At 45.8% G+C, this 22,560-nt stretch overlaps 1 protein-coding gene across 5 annotated transcripts in view; it reads right to left on the minus strand.

Annotated features, from left to right (window-relative positions):
• The window catches only part of LOC139265570 (heat shock factor protein 1-like), a 51,397-nt gene that overhangs the window by 21,761 nt on the left and 7,076 nt on the right, over positions 1-22,560 (minus strand). For all 5 annotated transcript variants that reach the window (XR_011593578.1, XM_070882662.1, XM_070882659.1 and 2 more), the window contains exons 2-8: positions 19,532-19,640; positions 16,684-16,808; positions 14,457-14,581; positions 13,178-13,253; positions 11,313-11,374; positions 10,274-10,379; positions 3,393-3,499 (exon numbers count right to left, since the gene is read on the minus strand). Coding sequence is in view for 4 of the 5 variants with exons in the window: in XM_070882662.1 (XP_070738763.1) it covers positions 3,393-3,499; positions 10,274-10,379; positions 11,313-11,374; positions 13,178-13,253; positions 14,457-14,581; positions 16,684-16,808; positions 19,532-19,640 (710 nt within the window). In the remaining variant the exon portion in view is untranslated. The remainder of the gene's footprint in view (positions 1-3,392; positions 3,500-10,273; positions 10,380-11,312; positions 11,375-13,177; positions 13,254-14,456; positions 14,582-16,683; positions 16,809-19,531; positions 19,641-22,560) is intronic.

Here is a 22,560-nt window from a genome sequence, read left to right on the forward strand (position 1 = left end):
CCTTCAGGCAGCAAAGCGTTCACGGATGAGCTGCTGGCGCAAGGCTCGAGCAATCGTTAAAGGGGCACAATGGCCCGCCCTCCTCCGCCGTCGTGCTCCGGGTTCAGGTAGTTGCATGGCTTCCTCGTCCTCCTCGTCATCTACATCTTGCTCCTGATCATAACCACTCTCACCTCAGGTGGGTCTTCTATTACCAGCTGCTGCTGCCTCATAATGTCCAAGTTATGCAACATGCAGCACACAACAGTGAACCGACCGACAATCTCAGGGGAGTATTACAAGTAGCCTCCGGAATTGGTCCAGGCATCGGAAACGCTGTTTCAAGATGCCAATGGTCCTCTCTATTATGCTGCACATCGCAATGTGCAACATGTTGTATTTCCGGTCAGCTTCCGTCCGGGTTACGCGTAGGGCCAGGTGGCGAGGCTGTACCCTTTGTCTCCCAGCAGCCAGCTCTGCCCTTCTGGCTGCTGCTGAAACATGGCAGATATAGCACTCTCACATAGGATGAACGCATCATGGGTGGTCCCAGGGTATCTCGCATCAACTGACATGATGCGATGCATGTCATCACACACGAGCTGCACATTCACGGAGTGGAAGCCTTTTCTGTTCCTGTACATCTCGGAATCCTCCAAAGGTGCTCGCAAGGTTATGTGGGTACAATCAATGCAGCCCTGTACCTTTGGCAAGTCAGCAATCCTGGAGAATCCCACAGCCCTGTCACACATTGCCTGAGCGGTCATAGGGAACTTTATGTAGTCATTCCTCCAGGCATATAGTGCAGCAGTCACCTGCCGAATGCAGACATGTGTTGCATGTTGAGAAATGGCGCACCCATCCCCAGTAATGGCCTGGAATGATCCAGATGCATAGAATGAAAGTGCAGCTGTAACCTTCACTTCAACTGACAAAGCAGTCCTCCTGACACTTCTCGGTTGCAGGTCTGCTTTTATTAACTCACAGATCTTGGTTTCAATTTGTTTGCAGAAACGCAGACTTCTCACACAGTCTGCATCACTCAGGTGCTGGTATGAATGCCTGTCTCGATATACCCGATGTCGATAAGGCCTCCTGCCTATCATCCTACGTGCTCTGAGGTTCCTCATGCGATGATGTCTCCTCCGCAGCACCATCATGCAGAAAGCTTGCACGAGGTCTGGCATCGTCAATATTGACCCCATAATTAAGTTGTAACTTTGCAAGAAGCTCAAAACAGCAGGACAAAGGACTTAAAGCTTCTTTCCTTTCTCTCTCCCCAAGGTCGACGCCCTAGTATGGACCACACCCTGGTCTGCGCATGCGCAATAGGCTTGCTTAGAACGGGAAGCTAGGCATTCAATGAAGACATTTGGGGCAATGAAGTCGAATGCAATTCTTTAATTTTTTTCAAAGTACCACCCCATCACTGACCGAATGTCTCCTCACCGGGCTCGAGGGTCGGCCGGCAGAATCGCTTCCTCACCCGAACACAGGGGCTCGGCATTCACACACCACCCAACCCCCCGTCCCCCGGGCTTCTTGTGAAGCTGCTGTATGTCTAAGGGTTCTCATCCTTTCAGTTCAGCTTCCACTCCACTCCACCCCACCCCACCCCACCCTACCCCCCTGCACTCCACCCCACCCCACCCTACCCCCCTGCACTCCACCCCACCCCACCCTACCCCCCTGCACTCCACCCCACCCCAGCCCCCTGCACTCCATCCCACCCCACCCTACCCCCCTGCACTCCACCCCACCCCACCCTACCCCCCTGTACTCCACCCCACCTTACCCTACCCCTCTGCACCCATCCCACCCTACCCCCCTGCACTCCACCCCACCCCACCCCACCCTACCCCCCTGCACTCCACCCCACCCCACCCTACCCCCCTGTACTCCACCCCACCTTACCCTACCCCTCTGCACCCATCCCACCCTACCCCCCTGCACTCCACCCCACCCCACCCCACCCTACCCCCCTGCACCCCACCCCACCCCACTGCACTCCCCGGGCTCCTTTTGAAGTCGAGCCTCGAGCCCGCGTGCAGGAGAGGGAGTGACTCAGCCGGCCGACGCTCCGACCCTCGAGCACGATGAGGAGATGTTCGGTGGCAGCGTGTAACTTTGCAAAAAATCAAAAATTAAAGAATTGCATTGGCTTTCCATTTTCTCCCTCTTGACTTCATGATGCATATTCTTTGTCTTCTTGACTCCCTCCAAAACTTCGCATAAAAACAATGGCGTCTTTCTGCGCCGATTTTTTAATGTGCGCTGGTTTTTCTTACGTGCCCAGAAGGTTTTTCGGGAGTGGTCACACACGCCGTCCCAGGAAAAATGTAAGTTGGCCAAACTTACTTAAATGCGAAAAGCTGGTGCAGACATCAGGTTACGCTCCCTATGACGCAAAATAAAACTGACCTAAAAAAATCGTAACTGAGTTCCGCTGCCGCAGAAACTTTGGGGAAACTTGGATGTTTTAATTTACATCAAAAAAAGCGCCGCACGCCAAAAAAGCGCCGCAGATAATTGGGGAAAATTGAGTCCAAAGACATGGCGGCCACGGCAGTGGGCCCTCCCCTTGAAGGCCAGCCGTGCTGCCGGGCCGCACACGGTGAGGTGAAGGTGCACCGGCACAGAAAGCTGTCGGGGGCACCGCGCAGTGGGGGGACAACTGTTTGCGGTGAATTTGGGGCGCAGTATTCTGCAGGTGAGGGAGAGCGATGGTGCACGTTTTGATGATGCGCTTGCGGTGGTTATCAGCAGCGGGGTACAAGTGGGGAATAGGCTGAAAAATCCACGACCTGAATTTGGGTCGGGGCGGCCAGTTGACCACAAAGCAGCGGCCATGGGATTCCGCCGCATGGCCACCGCAAACGGGCAGTAACGGGTATTTGTGAGACCCTGAATTTCAGCCCCAGCATCTTTCCTGCAAGACATCTAGGCTTAGTATGTCAGGATAGTCTTACTCATTGCAAACATAAGACTGAGGAGCAGGAGTAGGCGATTTGGCTCCTCGAGCCTGCTCTGCCATTCAGTAAGATCATGGCTGATCTTCTACCCCAACTCCACTTTCCTGCACTATCACTAAACACAGGAGATACTTTCTGGGGGGCCCCATCCAGATGGTGGTCGCCAGTTTAATTGGCAACCTAACTGGCCAACCCCCAGACAAGGTCAGCGGAGAGAAGGTAAGGGGTCAAGCTGCTAACTTGCTGTCACAAGGCAACAAAAGGACAGCTGAACACATGGCCAGAAATCAGTTCCAGAGGTCTCTATTTACCCGAGAGGTCTGTCCAAGAGATTGGTGACTGCTACAGGGATGAGGCTCCCATTCAACAACAAAAATTCTAAGAGTTAAATTTTTAAAACACGTTTGGAAAAAAAAAGTTGAATCAGATGAAAACCCTCACCTCTGCTGCTCTTCATCAGGCTCATCTGGACTCCCAATCAGGTGTGTGATTTCAGAGATAATAACGCCTCCAGGATAAACACTGCTTTTCTCACAGGTTTCATATTTCTTAACATAATGAAATAAAACAATTAATCTCTGCACACTTCACAGGAGGTCTCAATGTTACCTCATCTTTGCTTGGCCTGAGCCCTCTCACCTTATCGAAACATAGAAAACAGGTGCAGGAGAAGGCCATTCGGCCCTTCGAGCCTGCACCGCCATTCAATGAGTTCATGGCTGAACATGCAACTTCAGTACCCCATTCCTGTTTTCTCGCCATACCCCTTGATCCCCCGAGTAGTAAGGACTACATCTAACTCCCTTTTTGAATATATTTAGTGAATTGGCCTCAACAACTTTCTGTGGTAGAGAATTCCACAGGTTCACCACTCTCTGGGTGAAGAAGTTTCTCCTGATCTCAGTCCGAAATGGCTTACGCCTTATCCTTAGACTGTGACCCCTGGTTCTGGACTTCCCCAACATTGGGAACATTCTTCCCGCATCTAACCTGTCTAAACCCGTCAGAATTTTAAACGTTTCTATGAGATCCCTCTCATTCTTCTGAACTCCAGTGAATACAAGCCCAGTTGATCCAGTCTTTCTTGATATGTCAGTCCCGCCATCCCGGGAATCAGTCTGGTGAACCTTCGCTGCACTCCCTCAATAGCAAGAATGTCCTTCCTCAAGTTAGGAGACCAAAACTGTACACAATACTCCAGGTGTGACCTCACCAAGGCCCTATACAACTGTAATAACACCTCCCTGCCCCTGTACTCAAATCCCCTCGCTATGAAGGCCAACATGCCATTTGCTTTCTTAACCGCCTGCTGTACCTGCATGCCAACCTTCAATGACTGATGTACCATGACACCCAGGTCTCATTGCACCTCCCCTTTTCCTAATCTGTCACCATTCAGGTAATAGTCTGTCTCTCTGTTTTTACCACCAAAGTTGATAACCTCACATTTATCCACATTATACTTCATCTGCCATGCATTTGCCCACTCACCTAACCTATCCAAGTCACTCTGCAGCCTCATAGCATCCTCCTCACAGCTCACACTGCCACCCAACTTAGTGTCATCCGCAAATTTGGAGATACTACATTTAATCCCCTCGTCCAAATCATTAATGTACAATGTAAACAGCTGGGGCCCCAGCACAGAACCTTGCGGTACCCCACTAGTCACTGCCTGCCATTCTGAAAAGTACCCATATACTCCTACTCTTTGCTTCCTGTCTGCCAACCAGTTCTCAATCCACGTCAGCACACTACCCCCAATCCCATGTGCTTTAACTTTGCACATTAATCTCTTGTGCCGGACCTTGTCGAAAGCCTTCTGAAAGTCCAAATACACCACATCAACTGGTTCTCCCTTGTCCACTCTACTGGAAACATCCTCAAAAAATTCCAGAAGATTTATCAAGCATGATTTCCCTTTCACAAATCCATGCTGACTTGGACCTATCATGTCACCTCTTTCCAAATGCGCTGCAATGGCATCCTTAATAATTGATTCTATCATTTTACCCACTACCGATGTCAGGCTGACCGGTCCATAATTCCCTGTTTTCTCTCTCCCTCCTTTTTTTAAAAAGTGGGGTTACATTGGCTAGCCTCCACTCCATAGGAACTGATCCAGAGTCAATGGAATGTTGGAAAATGACTGTCAACGCATCCACTATTTCCAAGGCCACCTCCTTAAGTACTCTAGGATGCAGTCCATCAGGCCCTGGGGATTTACCGGCCTTCATAGAAACATAGAAACATAGAAAATAGGTGCAGGAGCAGGCCATTCAGCCCTTCTAGCCTGCACCGCCATTCAATGAGTTCATGGCTGAACATGAAACTTCAGTATCCCCTTCCTGCTTTCTCGCCATACCCCTTGATCCTCCTAGTAGTAAGGACTTCATCTAACTCCCTTTTGAATATATTTAGTGAATTGGCCTCAACTACTTTCTGTGGTAGAGAATTCCACAGGTTCACACTCTCTGGGTGAAGAAGTTTCTCCTCATCTCGGTCCTAAATGGCTTACCCCTTATCCTTAGACTGTGACCCCTGGTTCTGGACTTCCCCAACATTGGGAACATTCTTCCTGCATCTAACCTGTCTAAACCCGTCAGAATTTTAAACGTTTCTATGAGGTCCCCTCTCATTCTTCTGAACTCCAGTGAATACAAGCCCAGTTGATCCAGTCTTTCTTGATAGGTCAGTCCCTCCATCCCGGGAATCAGTCTGGTGAATCTTCGCTGCACTCCCTCAATAGCAAGAATATCCTTCCTCAAGTTAGGAGACCAAAACTGTACACAATACTCCAGGTGTGGCCTCACCAAGGCCCTATACAACTGTAGCAACACCTCCCTGCCCCTGTACTCAAATCCCCTCGCTATGAAGGCCAACATGCCATTTGCTTTCTTAACCGCCTGCTGTACCTGCATGCCAACCTTCAATGACTGATGTACCATGACACCCAGGTCTCATTGCACCTCCCCTTTTCCTAATCTGTCACCATTCAGATAATAGTCTGTCTCTCTGTTTTTACCACCAAAGTTGATAACCTCACATTTATCCACATTATACTTCATCTGCCATGCATTTGCCCACTCACCTAACCTATCCAAGTCACTCTGCAGCCTCATAGCATCCTCCTCACAGCTCACACTGCCACCCAACTTAGTGTCATCCGCAAATTTGGAGATACTACATTTAATCCCCTCGTCCAAATCATTAATGTACAATGTAAACAGCTGGGGCCCCAGCACAGAACCTTGCGGTACCCCACTAGTCACTGCCTGCCATTCTGAAAAGTACCCATATACTCCTACTCTTTGCTTCCTGTCTGCCAACCAGTTCTCAATCCACGTCAGCACACTACCCCCAATCCCATGTGCTTTAACTTTGCACATTAATCTCTTGTGCGGGACCTTGTCGAAAGCCTTCTGAAAGTCCAAATACACCACATCAACTGGTTCTCCCTTGTCCACTCTACTGGAAACATCCTCAAAAAATTCCAGAAGATTTATCAAGCATGATTTCCCTTTCACAAATCCATGCTGACTTGGACCTATCATGTCACCTCTTTCCAAATGCGCTGCAATGGCATCCTTAATAATTGATTCTATCATTTTACCCACTACCGATGTCAGGCTGACCGGTCTATAATTCCCTGTTTTCTCTCTCCCTCCTTTTTTAAAAAGTGGGGTTACATTGGCTACCCTCCACTCGATAGGAACTGATCCAGAGTCAATGGAATGTTGGAAAATGACTGTCAATGCATCCGCTATTTCCAAGGCCACCTCCTTAAGTACTCTGGGATGCAGTCCATCAGGCCCTGGGGATTTATCGGCCTTCAATCCCATCAATTTCCCCAACACAATTTCCCGACTAATAAAGATTTCCCTCAGTTCCTCCTCCTTACTAGACCCTCTGACCCCTTTTATATCTGGAAGGTTGTTTGTGTCTTCCTTAGTGAATACCGAACCAAAGTACTTGTTCAATTGGTCTGCCATTTCTTTGTTCCCCGTTATGACTTCCCCTGATTCTGACTGCAGGGGACCTACGTTTGTCTTTACTAACCTTTTTCTCTTTACATACCTATAGAAACTTTTGCAATCCGCCTTAATGTTCCCTGCAAGCTTCTTCTCGTACTCCATTTTCCCTGCCCTAATCAAATCCTTTGTCCTCCTCTGCTGAGTTCTAAATTTCTCCCAGTCCCCGGGTTCGCTGCTATTTCTGGCCAATTTGTATGCCACTTCCTTGGCTTTAATACTATCCCTGATTTCCCTAGATAGCCACGGTTGAGCCACCTTCCCTTTTTTATTTTTACGCCAGACAGGAATGTACAATTGTTGTATTTCATCCATGCTGTCTCTAAATGTCTGCCATTGCCCATCCACAGTCAACCCCTTAAGTATCATTCGCCAATCTATCCTAGCCAATTCACGCCTCATACCTTCAAAGTTACCCTTCTTTAAGTTCTGGACCATGGTCTCTGAATTAACTGTTTCATTCTCCATCCTAATGCAGAATTCCACCATTTCCCCAACACAATTTCCCGACTAATAAGGATTTCCCTCAGTTCCTCCTTCTTACTAGACCCTCTGACCCCTTTTAAATCCGGAAGGTTATTTGTGTCCTCCTTAGTGAATACCGAACCAAAGTACTTGTTCAATTGGTCTGCCATTTCTTTGTTCCCAGTTATGACTTCCCCTGATTCTGACTGCAGGGCACCTAAGTTTGTCTTTACTAACCTTTTTCTCTTTACATATCTATAGATATCTATAGATCCCATAAATCCAGAGCACAAAAAATTCAAGCTTGTTCAACCACTGGAAAATTGCAAATTGTGAAATTGGTGCAATTTCTTGCTAAGAAATTGCAACCCATCATAAGTATGTATCGATACTCTTCAGTGCTAAGTTTGATTAATAATCCACCTTCCCTTCTAGTTCAGAGCCACTCTGCTGCTCACTCCTACACCCAGTTCATGTTGGCACTTTCCTTCCTCCCCTACTTCACAATGGCCTCCTCCTCCTCAGACCTCCCCATTTCTGGGTTTTGGGGAAAGTGGGGGAGGGCGGAGGTTGAGAAAGAAAAACAGAATCAAACATTGCTCCACACCAGGGACAGAAACTCTTGATCCTATGAAGCTACTGAAAGATCAGGAATTTCCACCCACAGTGTTCAACCTCCTGAAGCCACAGCATCAGGTAGGATCAGAGAGCAGTGTGTGATACGAGTTGAAGAAGAGCAGGATCATTTTTGCAGAGAAGTATAATAACTGCAGATTCAATAAGATACTGCAGAGATTGCCAATGGTCCTAGCCATAAATAAGGGTGGCTAGCAGGTGAACAAATTGTCACATAGGAGGACTACAATGTTAAGGTATGCTAGTGGGGAAATGTAGCGGGAGCTTTACTCTGTATATAAAAAGACTTGCATGTAAGTAATGCCTTGCATGACCACCGGACATCGCAAAGCGCTTTACAGCCAATGAAGTACTTTTTTGAAGTGTAGTCACTGTTGTAATGTGGGAAATGCAGCAGCCAATTTGCGCACAGCAAGCTCCCACAAACAGCACATGATAATGAGCAGATAAATTGTTTTTGTTATGTTGATTAAGGGATAAGTATTGGTCAGGACACCAGGGATAACGCCCCTGCTCTTCTTCGAAATCGTGCCATTGGATCTTTTACGTCCATCTGTGAGCAGACAGGGCCTCGGATTAACATCTCATTCGAAAGACGGCACCTCCGACAGTGCAGCAGTCCTTCAGCACTGCACTGGAGTGTCAGCCTAGATTTATGTGCTCAAGTCCCTGGAGTGGGACTTGAACCCACAATCTTATGACTCAGAGGCAAGTGTGCTGCCCACTGAGCCACAGCTGACACTGTGAGACAAGATAAATTGTTTTTGTTATGTTACCTAAGAAAGGATACACTTGCCATAGAGGGAGTGCAGCGAAGGTTCACCAGACTGATTCCTGGGATGGCAGGACTATCGTATGAGGAGAGATTGGTCGACTAGATCTTTATTCACTAGCGTTTAGAAGAATGAGAGTGGATCTCATTGAAACGTATAAAATTCTGACAGTGTTGGACAGACTGGATGCGGGGAGGATGTTTCCCCCGGGGCTGGGAAGTTTAGAACAAGGGGTCACAGTCTCAGAATACGGGGTAAGAAACTTAGGACCGAAATGAGGAGAAATTTTTTCACTCAGAGGGTGGTGAACCTGTGGAATTCTGTACCACAGAAGGCTGTGGAGGCCAAGTCACTGAATATATTTAAGAAGGAGATAGATAGATTTCTAGAAACAAAAAACATCAAGGGGTATGGGGAAAAAGCAGGAATATGGTGGTGAGATAGAGGATCAGCCCTGATCATATTGAATGGTGGTGCAGACTCGAGGGGCCAAATGGCCTATTCCTGCTCCTATTTTCTATGTTTCTATGTAAGTTATATCTCACCTGGGGTCGCTTGATGCAGACACTGGGTAGAGGAGCTTGAAAAACATTTCAGTACCCAGTATAGGCAGCCTTCACATTAATTGTGTGTTTATTCAAAAGACCCTCCCTCAAAAAGTTATGAAAATGTTTTTCCTTTTAAGCTCCCAAGCCAGACCTGGCTCTCATTCCTTCCTTCCAACAATGCTGTTGGTTGCAGAACCAATTCATTCTCAGCTCCACTGGGAAAACTAACTTCATGCTAACGAACTGAGAGGGGCTGCAGGCCAAATAACTATTACAATGTCATCTGACAAGCAACCTTTTTTAAAGTTTCTGCTAATTTTATTAACATTGCTAATCCTCTCTTTCACCTGCTCAGCTGCAAATATCACACAGAATCATAGAATGGTTACAGCACGGAAGGCGGCCATTCGGCCCATCAAGCCCGTACCGACTCTCAGCTACTCCCACTCCCCCGCCCTTTCCCCGTAGCCCTGCAAATCTTTTTCCTTCAGATACTTATCCAACTCCCTTTTGAAAGATAAAATGACGTCTGCCTCCACCACCTTTTTAGGCAGTGCATTCCAGAAACCAACCACTCGCTGAGTGCATCTTATATGCTCTTGCTCCTCTTTGCATCGTCATGGTTTTGAAATCATCGTCTCCTATTCCTTACCCATTCTTTACCAGAAGCTCAAAATTGGTGGAACTCTTCAACTCCCTCAGTTTCCTCCACAATCTTCTTGCTTTTAAAACCCAACCTTATCACCTAATCACTACTTACTGATTTACCTCATCGTCACTCCTATGTCTTCGAGCTTGCTGCTGTCTTGCAATAAGGGCCTTGGCCCTTCACCTTGGTTTCTCAACAAACAAACAGCTTTCTAACCTACCGGAATACCATGTACAGCTGTGCCATCCTGACTGGTGTCCATAGTGATGGGCCGACTATACTTGGAGTAGGAATGAGGCATCCCAGAAGTACCAATCATCAGAGGCCTAGAGGAATGATTAGCAATAATTTGCTAAAACAATTTGTAAAAGGTATATTAATCAACACAATCAAAACTATTTAATAATCAATAGCAAGGCCAATGATAAGCTACTATTTGAATATTCAAGTGCAAAATACACGGTGTTCAACATTTCAGTGGGTGCGCATGTTCCAGCGTATATGAGAGTGCAGGAAATGGAGATTTCGCAATGGAATCTTAAATCTGCCATCTCACAGTAACCTTGCAAGAAAGATTTGTTCTATAAAAGCACCACACAAAGAAGGTGCTTAAGGTTCCTACATGACTCAATGTATAAATGTACTGCTTAATGTGGAGCTGATCCACAAAAAGGTCCCAGGTTCAATTCATGGTACGTGTTGAATTAGCTGGTCTCAGCCAAGATGGCAGCACTGACATTACAATTGGTCTCCATGTCCCTGGGTTAGGAAGAGCAAGAGAGCAGGGATCCTACAGCTGATAGCTTTCCACTGAACCCTTCACATCTGTAGGTGTCAGGGGAGCATTGGATCATGATGTCCATCTGCCATCATGCACCATCTGGGCTCACGCGAGAGCAGCCATTAAGATGGGGGGGGGGGCGGTACACAGAGCAGCTGAGACTGTGAACCCACACTTCAACGATAGTCTGCCTCTAAAAGGGAAAAAAAAGGCAGGCAGGCAGGCAAGGGAAGAGGACAAAAATAAAAGGGTACCTTTTTCTCTCTGGTCATCTGGCCATGCAGCTCTTGTGGCTGAGGCAGGTTTAGAGAGGCAGCTATCTGCTCTCAGGCAGCAGGTCAAGTAGGCACAAATAGCTGGCAAGGACCACTATCCCTCATTCACTCCTCTTCTCCCCTCCCCAATGAAATGATTTTAGAAAATTCACAGTCCCAACCCCCTAAAACAAGCATCCAGCACAAAAGAAAAAAAAACTCACATTTTTCTCTTGATTCCAGCCACACTGTTTGACTGCACCATAGTGGCAATGAAGTGGATGATCTGCAGATAAAGTTACACAGAGACTGTGAATATATTATAAATCATAGAATCATACAGAACAGAAGGAGGCCATTCAGCCCATGGTGTCTGTGCCGTTCTTTAAAATTAAAATCTGTCCAATTAGTCCCATTCCCCTGCTTCTTCCCCACAGCTCTGCAAATTTCTCCAAATCCCTTTTCAAAGGTTAATATTGAACCTATTTTGCACTAACTTTCCAGGTAGTGCATTCCAGATCTCAACAACTTACTGTGTCAAACAATTTCTCCTCATTTCCCTCCTAGATTTTTTGCCAATTAACTTAAATCTATGTTCTCTAGGTTACCGATCCTCCTGCCACTGGAAACAATGTTTCCTTATCTATTCTATCAAAACCCTTCATGATTTTGAACATCCACTTAACCTTCTCTGCTCCAAGGAGAACAGCCTCAGCTTCTCTAATCTCTCCACATAACTTAAGTCCTTCATCCCTGGTACCATTCTGGTAAATCTCCTCTGCACCCTCTCCAAGGCATGGACATTCTTCCTAAAGTCTGGTGCACAGAATTGGACACAATATTCCAGCTGAGGCTTAATCGGTGATTTATAAAGGTTTATCCAAACTTTCTAGCTTTTTTCCTTCATGCTTCTATTTATAAAGCCAAAGATTCCACTTGCTTTTTTAACAGCCTTTGTTATAAAATGTATCTGGTTATAAAATGTACTACTCTTTCCCCCATCCCTCTACCCCAGTTTCTCCTTCCTTTCCTGAAAACATTGACATGTTAGGATTTGATTTCACAGGTGCCAGATCCTCTTCTGGTACCTCACTCAAGTGTTTTTTCTTCATGTGTGAACAGACAGCGAATATTGAAAGGCCCTTGAACCATGGTGGGCATCACAGTAAAGATCAATCCTGTGCTGACCCAACTTCCACTGCACTTTCCAGCCAGAAAAACGAACAGACACTGGACACCAATTTTTGCCCCAACTCGCCTTGTCTAGCCCAAGAACACAGAGGCCTATTTTAGTACCCCAGCTGAACACAGCAGAGATTGGTGATTGAACCTGGTCACTGGCAAGGCCAGCATTTATTGCCCATTCCTAGTTGCCCTTGAGACGGTGGTGGCATTCTTCTTGAACTGCTGCAGTCTGTATGGTGAAGGTGCTCCCACAATGCCATTAGGTAGGGAGTTTCAGGATTTTGACCCAGCAACATTGAAGGATGTCCAAGTCAGGATGGTGTGTGACTTGGAGGGGAAATTGGAGGTGGTGGGTGTTCCCATGCGCCTGCTGCCCTCGTCCTTCTAACTGGTGGTGGTCGCAGGTTTAAGAGGTGCTGCTGAAGAGGCCCTGGTGAGTTGCTGCAGTGCATCCTGTAGATAGCACACACTGCATTGGTAGAGGGAATGGATGTTTAAGCCAGTTCGGTGGGGTGCTGATCAGGCAAACTGTTTTGGCTTGGATGGTGTCGAGTGTCTTGATTGATGTTGGAGCTGCACTGAACCAGGCAAGTGGAGAGTATTCAATCACACTTGTACCTTGTATGTGGTGGAAAGGCTTTGGGAAGTCCCCCAACCTCTGAACTGCTCTAGTAGCTATGGCATTTATGTGCTTGTCCAGTTCAGTTTCTGATCAATGGTGACCCCCCAGGATGGAATTATAAACATTGAAAATTTGTTCTATATGAAACAAAGCACCATTCCTGTACATGTAGACTCATTTTATACACATGCAAAACCATTTTTTTTCTAACGTGCTCCTGTAAATGTTGTACTGAAGAAAAAAGTGGGCAATGTTACTTAGTTAAAATATTCAGTGACACACCTTCCGAATAACTTTGTGCTGCTGTAGCTGCTTCTGTTTCAGGGATGATATCTCCTTCCACAGTGCCTCGTTTTCTCTGTGGAAAACAGACAAGTCTGCATTGTGAGCCTCGTTTAACAATCTGCCATCAATTTACAAAAGGAACTCTCAGCATTTACAAAAAGTAGGCCAAAATTGGGCACTGTATTCGAAGTTACTCATTTCTTCATGGTCATGCTACCTTGAAATCCCAACGGTCAAACCTCAGGCAATGCTGAGTTTGCCAATTATTTTAGTGTGAAACACCTGTGTAAGAGGAGACAGCAACCATCCAGTTTTGGACTGAACGGTGTTACTTTATGTTTGCACACTTAGATCTTCTTTTTCTTTGGTTTTTTTTTTCCCTCTCGTTCCTTACTCTTTTCTCTTCCCCGGCCTCTGCTAACCTGCTGCGTTGACAGTATTTTGATACTGAATGCATTCGTGGCCTTGGGTCAGTATTCACTGATACTCATTGGTCCGAGTCCCGTCCAAACAAAATCTGACGATGTAAAGCCAGAGAGTTAGAATGCAAAATGGGAAGGGAAGGAATGGGATTTATGCAACACCTAATCACACCCTCAGGACATTCCAAAGTCCTTTACAATCAATGATTTACTGTCGAAGTGCTGTGGCTGTTAGGCATGGCAACAGCCAATTTGTACACAAGGTCCTACAAATACTAAGCCAGATGAATGACCAGTCAATCTGTTTCTGGTAGCTTGAGAAACTCGTCTGAATATGTGAGGGGACTAATAATGCCGAGGTAAACAATTTACATAAAACCTTTTAGTTGACCATAGATCCCAAGGTGCTTCACAAGTGCAGAAATTGAATACGAGCAGTGTTGGGACAAGAGTTAGAGGGGGGTGACTGAAGGTACAAACACAGATAGGTTTTGAGACGGTAAGAGATGCAGCACGGCAGAGTGGTTTATGAAGAAAATTCCAGACACAGACGCACAGGAAAAGTGATTCAAGTCTTCAGTGTCATTTTTGCTTTCATATAGTACACAAGTGTCCTTGGGACTAACCACATGGAGGACTACTGTGGGGAATTAGATCCCGTTAGATTTTTCCACATTGCACACATCCTTGGATCCCTGTCAGCACAGCTCTGAAAACAGACTTAGGTGCTTCTGGGAAAGCTAAAAGGGCTAATCCACTCATGTGAGAAAATTCTATGCAAAGGGTCCTTCACTTCAGTCTCTCAAAAATAAACATTTCGACTATATGTCTGACAATATCCAAATTATTAAAACCTTTTAATAGCCAGAATTGTGCCGTCAGCCAGGTCATATTTTCCCTTCATCTGACGAACATCTGACAGGATTTTCAACACTTCTTGCTGCCTCAGTTTAAGGTCATCCACTCGGCTCACAGAAACCTTAATTTAAAAAAAATCACATCTTAGGAAATTGCCAATATGGCTCTAGCTGTACACTCATCTCAAATTCCAAACAATGTACTTGTGGATCAAGCTATTTACTGCAAATTATTAGAGATTTTGCAGTATATATTTGCATTCTGTTCATTCAAATGTTTTTCTTTTTCAGGGTAATTACAATTTCCTGCCTCCTTTGTTCAAGGCTTACACACATTTCAGTTCCCTATTTTCTCCCCCTGTCCCTCTACTAAAGGCATGATTAATGCTTCCATATGGTTCCACAAGCACCAGCAGCTAGCTGGTACCATGTTCAAAATGGCCATTCATAATGTGCAAATCTGATCATGGAGTGCCAGTGGACTATTTGTCCATTTTGGAGGCACTACAGCCAAGCCCGATTGTGCCCTGACCCAACAGCCATGCAAGTTCACTTTCTAGCAGGGACATTGAACAGAAATCAGGAGCAAGAACCCTGGAAAATGTTCCTCTTTCCCATCACAGGCAGCAAGGACAGCAAACAATCACATCCAGCTGCTGTCCAGGGTGAGATCACTTAACACCAATGAACATTGTATTTTCATTGTTCTTATACTACTGTACAATAAATGACAGCACTACTCTTAGACTGAGGTACATTACATTAAGTAAACTTTATCTAATATGGTGCTAAACAGAATACAATCTAGCCACACGTCAGACAAACGAATTGAACAAAATGCAAGGGAGCGAGGGGAAGAACATTAAATACAATATTCATTGCCACGTATGTGGATTTCATTTTTTTTCCAATTCTCTTGCGGTTGCAGCTGAAAAGGTATTAATGTAATTGAACTTATTTTGCACAAAAGCAGCTGCACATTAAGAAACAGTGACTGTAAATTTCTCAGTCACTTGAAGCTTCAAATCAATATTTTACGTGCTCTTCCTCCCCCCAACACCCAAACTGTATTGAAATTAAGGCAGCGCACTCTTACTCTAAAGCTTTCCTAGAACCTCAAAACTATTATTATCAAGTGAATCCAAAACCTCAGAGATATTTGAATTTGTAACATGGGAGTCAGGGCAATCATTGAGCCCAGCAGGTAGTTTAGCTGAACTGGCAATGTAGGTGCACAGAGTGCTGGAATAAATCTTCTCATTTGATGTGGCAGATTTTATTGGTGGGATGATGAGCCAATCCTTGAAAACAAGTGCTCAGGCCGAGGCAGAGATTAAGCTTTTAGCTCTGATGCCTTTCTTTAGGTTGAAAAGGAGAATCTGCAGCAATTGTAAGTCTGAAGCAAACAAACAGTGAAGCAGAGAAGTCTTGCTTTCTTTCCAGCCAGGAAGAAGGCTGAAAAGAAGAGAGACACGAGGTGAGGCGGAAAATCGTAGTGCCAATCTGTAACGTTAATTTAACCCATCAACAGGGGTGGGAGAGTGGTGTAGTTTGCCATTTTTCATATTACAAGAAGTGATAAGAAATAGATAGAAATTCATTGAGAAATAGATTACATGTAAAATAAACCAATTGTTGATTTACAATTGGCTTCAGCTCAATGAAATGCTCATCAGTTCACCTTCCAGAAGATAGGAGAAATGCACATGGGATACGCACAAGATCATAGAATCCAGTGCAGATAATTAGGATTCTTAATGCTACAGACCCTGGGTCACAATTTCATCTAACTAGATTCTGGGTGGTAGGGATGCTCTGCAGATCATACAGAAGGCTGCTTATGAGTGTGACTGGAGCTGCAAAACCCAAGAGAGTATCTATTGTAGACCCGAATTTTGTGGCAAACACTCTCAGGTCAGGTATAGCATATATTAGATATAGATTAAACCTCCTACTATTCTGCCCATTTAACATTCCCAAGTCAGGTACAGCCATATTTAAATAGATGAAATCTTTTAGCGCTGCTCCAAGCCTCAACCCCAATTTCAAGTGACAATTAAAATCTGTCTCAAATGTCCTAAGACACCACCAATGTCTAACTTCAAATTGATTCAGTCAGCTACCACAACATCAGCTTCGGTCACCAGATACTGTGATTTGGTTGCCCACTGATTTCTAAAAAAGGTTTAAAATCAACCACAACCCAACAATGAGCAATACTTACCTTCCTCTTGATGTGGTCCAGTAACTGAGGCTCACCTTGTCTGAAGTGTGGGTGCTGAAACTCAATTATATCATCCAAATCTCGGGGCAGACCTACACCTATGTGAACCACCTTATGAAAGCCATCTGTTACAGAACATAAAGAGAAGAGTTAAAGAGATAAGGGGCGCAGTTGATAAAAGTGTAATAAAACTTTATTTCGAAAATGTTACCACACCACCTAACTCTCAGAGAAAGGGCGGGTGGGGTGGGGGTGTCGGACAGAAGAGAGCCAGAGAGCAAAAGGAGAGAGAAAAGCAGTGAGAAAGGATTACTCCCACTGCTAATTCATATCAATTCACCTTGATGAAAAGTGCAAGTGAGGCACTGGAAAGGATCAGTCTCAGCTGTACAGCTCTCCACCACCTGCACCTTGCTTGGCGGGTTGCGGTAGTGATACACTTATCTGCCCTATCAGCTGTTAATATTCTTAAACACTAAGGGGGAGAAATTTGGCATGTTAACAGCCCCAGGTAGCGGGAGTGCTAACGAGGCGCTCAGGCAGTAGCGCTGTGGCGGGATGAATCCCGCACTGCACGGCAAATTCGGCAGCCACATCAGTTAGCGTCTCAGTATCTTTCGCCATGCAGATCCTGATGTCAGTGAGCATGCCTGATCTGCAAACTTCAGTAGCAGCGCGCACCTTCCCCAACCGCCTGCCCCCCCCCACCCCCCCAACCGCCCGGCCCCCACCTCCCGCCCCCCCACCTTACCGCCTCGCGCCGACAGCGCCAGGGAGCGGAGGCATCAACCAGCCAGCTGGTGGGGCGCTACTTAAAGCGATGCCCCCCAGCTGTCAAGGAACTTCCAAAGCTCAGTTATGAGTGGCAGAGAGCACAGGATGTATCTGCAGCCAAATGTAGGCTGCTTAGTCCCTGGAGTGTTGCGGGCCGACAAAGGACTTCCCATTTCATCCCACAGCATATCGACATTCTACACTCCCCGAATCACTGCGGGCTGGTATGACCCTCCCCTTTAGTGGCTGGAAGTTGCCTCTGCCAATGCTCACTCCTGATTGCACATCACCTCATATTCGTTATCGCTTGGAGCCTAACGCCACTCACCTATGCCTTTAGCACCTGATTTACCGCTACCCTGCGTTCTTTGAGCGCTGAGACTGAATGTAGCAGGCAATGAGATTGATTAGCGCCTGGCACTAAACTTCCAACTTCTCAAAAGTTAGCACCCCAAGTGGGGCAATACCACATTTCTAGCCCTTAGTCAGACAGTGATAATATTAAAGAACAATAGGCAGCCATAAACAGGCTTGGGTTATCTTACTCCAAGTTCAGTTACAGACTAAGCTGTTCCATCTGCTAACAAATAAAGAGTGCTCCAGTCTTTTAGTTCCAGGCCTAGACTAACCCAATTACATACCTGCAGGTCTCATGTACCTGGACTGCCAAACTAACTCATGGCGACGTAACTGGTTCAACTCTCAACTTCCAAGAAGCAAACAAGTCTGGCAAGGCTATTCCGATCAGTTTCCTAGGTCCTTGCTGTGGGTATCTTGCTCCTCTTGGCTGTCCGTCCTCTCCAGCCAAGTTCAATGCTCCTTCTCTTCTATACTGCTCCCAGGGCTCCCTTTCTTCTCAGCTGCTCTCACACAGCCCTGGCTTTCTCTGCGGCTCGAGTGAATTGTGCCACACACTTTCTGGCTGCGTGCCAATTTGTGTGAAACTGGCAAAAGTTGCGAGACTAAACGAGAACCTGTAACCCTCCCTATTTCAGCTCTGTGCCACTCATCATAACTACAAATAGGTCTCCCAAGCCAGCCAAGGCCTCATGCCCAGGTTTGTATCTCTCCCTGGTTCTACTCTCCTGTTCTCAGCTTTGTTCCCTACATTCCCTCCTGTACTTGGTTTGGTTACTGCCTTACTTTCTCTGCTGCTCCCTCTTATCAATTTTTCTTCCAACCCAAAATTTTCCTACACATTTATTTCTTCATTATCAGCCTTTCCTCACACCATCCTCCGTTGACGCACAATCCACATGTTTTCCGGTATCTTTGCCTCATGCTCCAGCTGACTACACCTCCCCACGCAGCTACTGGAACTTCTCCATATCATACCTTCCGCAACCCATAGCTTCCTTCAGCCAAGCTTTCCTTTTCTCAGTATTAAATGCATAACTTATCTCCAGCTCAAAATCTTCTATGTTTCCTTTTCCCAAATGAGACTCATTCAGCTTATGGACATGGCTGCTCCAATATCGGTTCATCTCCTCACTTTCCGGACTAATCCACTCCAGCTTTCTAAACTACCATTCTATGACAGGGTTACGTGTTAACACTGTGCCTAAGTGGAGGAAGAGCATCCGGGAGGGTGCTGAGCACCTCGAATCTCGTCGCCAAGAGCATGCAGAAAGCAAGCGCAGACAGCAGAAGGAGCATGCGGCAAACCAGACTCCCCACCCACCCTTTCCTTCAGCCACTGTCTTTCCCACCTGTGACAGAGACTGTAATTCTCGTATCAGTCACCTAAGAACTAACTTTTAGAATGGAAGCAAGTTTTCCTCGATTTCAAGGGACTGCCTATGATGATGATGATGATGATTTGGTGATAACACAAATGGTGGAGGGAGGCCAACACCCATGGAATCAGAGTCCAGCAAGTCATTTTTTGCAGATCAAGTCAAATTCAGTTTTTTAAATCCACGGGATTACTGGACTTTCCAAGATTTGGAAATAGTATTCTGCAATTCCATTTTTCTTTGAAAACCGCTTATCATTAGCCTTCATTGTGCACTGTAGTACAGCTCCTTCCAAAATTAACACACTTCAGCACTCCAAAGTGCTATATTGTACTCACACATGTTGAGCTGCCTGACAAAGCTTGCCATGTTGTTATGTTTGAAGTACATGGGGAGGATTTCCTTGGCAAAACGCCTCTCATTGGACACCTGAAAACAGGTACCATTCTGTAAGGATAAATACAGTTGTTAATCATCACTCCTGCTCACACAGCTCAACTGAACAATCTTGTCACTCATAGTAGAGGTGTTCCAAATCGTGAGGGGTCTAGACAGAGTAGAGAGAAACTGTTCCCACTGGCGGAAGGGTCGAGAACCAGAGGACACAGGTTTAAGGTGATTGGCAGAAGATCCAAAGGCGACGGGAGGAAAAACTTTACGCAGCGAGTGGTTAGGATCTGGATTCACGGCCTGAAAGGGTGGTGGAGGCAGATTCAATCGTGGCTTTCAAAATGGAATTGGATAAGTACCAGAAGGAAAAAAATTGCTTGGCTACTGGAAAAAGGCAGGGGAGTGGGACGAGCTGATGTGCTCTTGCAGATACTGTGCTGTAACGATTCTATGATTCTATAAATACTAAATCTGATATTGCAGGGGAGGCATCAACTCATTATAGAGCCATGGAACCTCCCGTGGTGCTGTGCTGTGTGACTTGACTGGGTCACACACTGCCTGATGAATGGCACATTCTGCAGATAATTGGGAATGCACCCCATACTCCTCAACCCCAATGGTTTTGTTACAATATTTTTGAACTGTGGTTTTTAAAATCCAATTTTTCTTTTAGTTACAACAGATTGATGCACATTATACAGGTTGAACCTCCCTTATCAGGAATCCTCGGGACCTGGCCGGTTCTGGATAAGGGATTTTTCCGGACGAAGGGAGGTCACGTTAAATTGGATGGTACAGGTACTGAGCATCGGGGCTGGCTGGCTTGAGGCTGGGAGTGCGGCAGAGAGACTATGGGGGGTGGGGGGGGGGGGTGGATCACGGGGTCAGGCCAGCGAATGAGCAAGGAAGGACTTCAATTTGTTCATGTCAGAGTTCTGCGGTGTCCGGGAATGGGTCTGGATGAGGGATGGTTCCGGATAAGGGAGGTTCAAGCTGTACTGTGAATGTAAGGTTAATCAGAGGCTAAATCAATGTTGACCAAACTACAGCCTGCAGGCTATATCCAGCCTACGAAGGGCATACAAATTGGTCCTATTTGCGATTATATTATACACTGGTTTGTTCTGTTTGTAGGCCTGGAGTGATTGACAATGTGGTTCTTACTGTCTCATTCATTGATAAATCCCACAGAAGAATATCAAGATCTGTTGATAATTGCAGGTTGGGACATATACAAATTAAATGGAACAGATTTATATTTTCTGTGGCCCATGAAGGCAAAGAATTTAGACACAAGCGTACATGATGTATTGCTATAGTGGAGATTTTTTTTAGGGCAAGGCAGTGGAATTAGTGCACACTACCATGCTTGCCCACTGTGTCAGTACCTGGTGGACGTGGTTATGACATACACTATTTGGGAGTTCTTGGCTTACAACTTGTGGGTGGGTACTAATGCCAACCTTTACAGTGGAGGGACTAGATGTCAAAGAAATATCTTGGTTCAACCTCCAACTACATGATTTTCATGCACAGGGCTGTGCTCCATAGAATCTCAATCTACACTTCAATGGGTTGGACAGACTATTGGTAGGAAATCCAAAAGCTTTGCCCATCTATCAAGTGTGTCGTTATGGGAGTTCTAGAAGGCAGTGTACCAGGTCTGGTTTGATAGTTGCCTGCTGCTTTTTTGGTTATCATGTAATATATGTAACAAATGTTGGCGTCCATTATTAAAGAAGCAGTAGCAGGACATTTGGAAAGCAAAATTCGGTCAGGCAGAGTCAGCATGGATTTATAAAGGGGAAGTCATGTTTGACAAATTTGCTGGAGTTCTTTGAGGATGTAACGAACAGGGTGGATAAAGGGGAACCAGTGGATGTGGTGTATTTGGACTTCCAGAAGGCATATGACAAGGTGCCACATAAAAGATTACTGCACAAGATAAAAGTTCATGGGGTGGGGTAATATATTAGCATGGATAGAGGATTGGCTAACTAACAGAAAACAGAGAGTCGGAACAAATGGCTCATTCTCTGGTTGGCAACCAGTAACTAGTGGGGTGCCGCAGGGTTCAGTGCTGGGACCCCAACTATTTACAATCTATATTAACGACTTGGAAGAAGGGACTGAGTGTAATGTAGCCAAGTCTGCTGACGATACAAAGATAGGAGGAAAAGCAATGTGTGAGGAGAACACAAAAAATCTGCAAAAGGACATAGACAGGCTAAGTGAGTGGGCAAAAATTTGGCAGATGGAGTATAATGTTGGAAAGTGTGAGGTCATGCACTTTGGCAGAAAAAAAATCAAAGAGCAAATTATTATTTAAATGGAGAAAGATTGCAAAGTTCTGCAGTACAGCGGGACCTGGGGGTACTTGTGCATGAAACACAAAAGGATAGTCTGCAGGTACAGCAAGTGATCAGGAAGGCCAATGGTATCTTGGCCTTTATTGCAAAGGGGATGGAGTATAAAAGCAAGGAAGTCTTGCTACAGCTATACAGATTATTGGTGAAGCCACAACTGGAATGCTGCGTGCAGTTTTGGTTTCCATATTTACGAAAGGATATACTTGCTTTGGAGGCAGTTCAGAGAAGGTTCACTAGGTTGATTCCGGGGATGGGGGGGTGGGGTTGACTTATGAGGAAAGGGCTCTACTCATTGGAATTCAGAAGAATGAGAGGTGATCTTATCGAAACCTATAAGATTATGAGGGGGGCTTGACAAAGTGGATGCAGAGAGGATGTTTCCACTGATGGGGGAGATGAGAACTAGAGGACATAATCTTAGAATAAGGGGCTGCCCATTTAAAACTGAGATGAGGAGAAATTTCTTCTCTCAGAGGGTTGTAATTCTGTGGAATTCGCTGCCTCAGGGAGCTGGGGAAGCTGGGACATTGAATAAATTTAAGACAGAAATAGACAGTTTCCTAAACGATAAGGTGTTATGGGGAGCGGGCGGGCGGGGAAGTGGA

The sequence above is a fragment of the Pristiophorus japonicus genome, chromosome 6, assembly GCF_044704955.1.
Source record: "Pristiophorus japonicus isolate sPriJap1 chromosome 6, sPriJap1.hap1, whole genome shotgun sequence".
Lineage (NCBI taxonomy): Eukaryota > Metazoa > Chordata > Chondrichthyes > Pristiophoridae > Pristiophorus > Pristiophorus japonicus.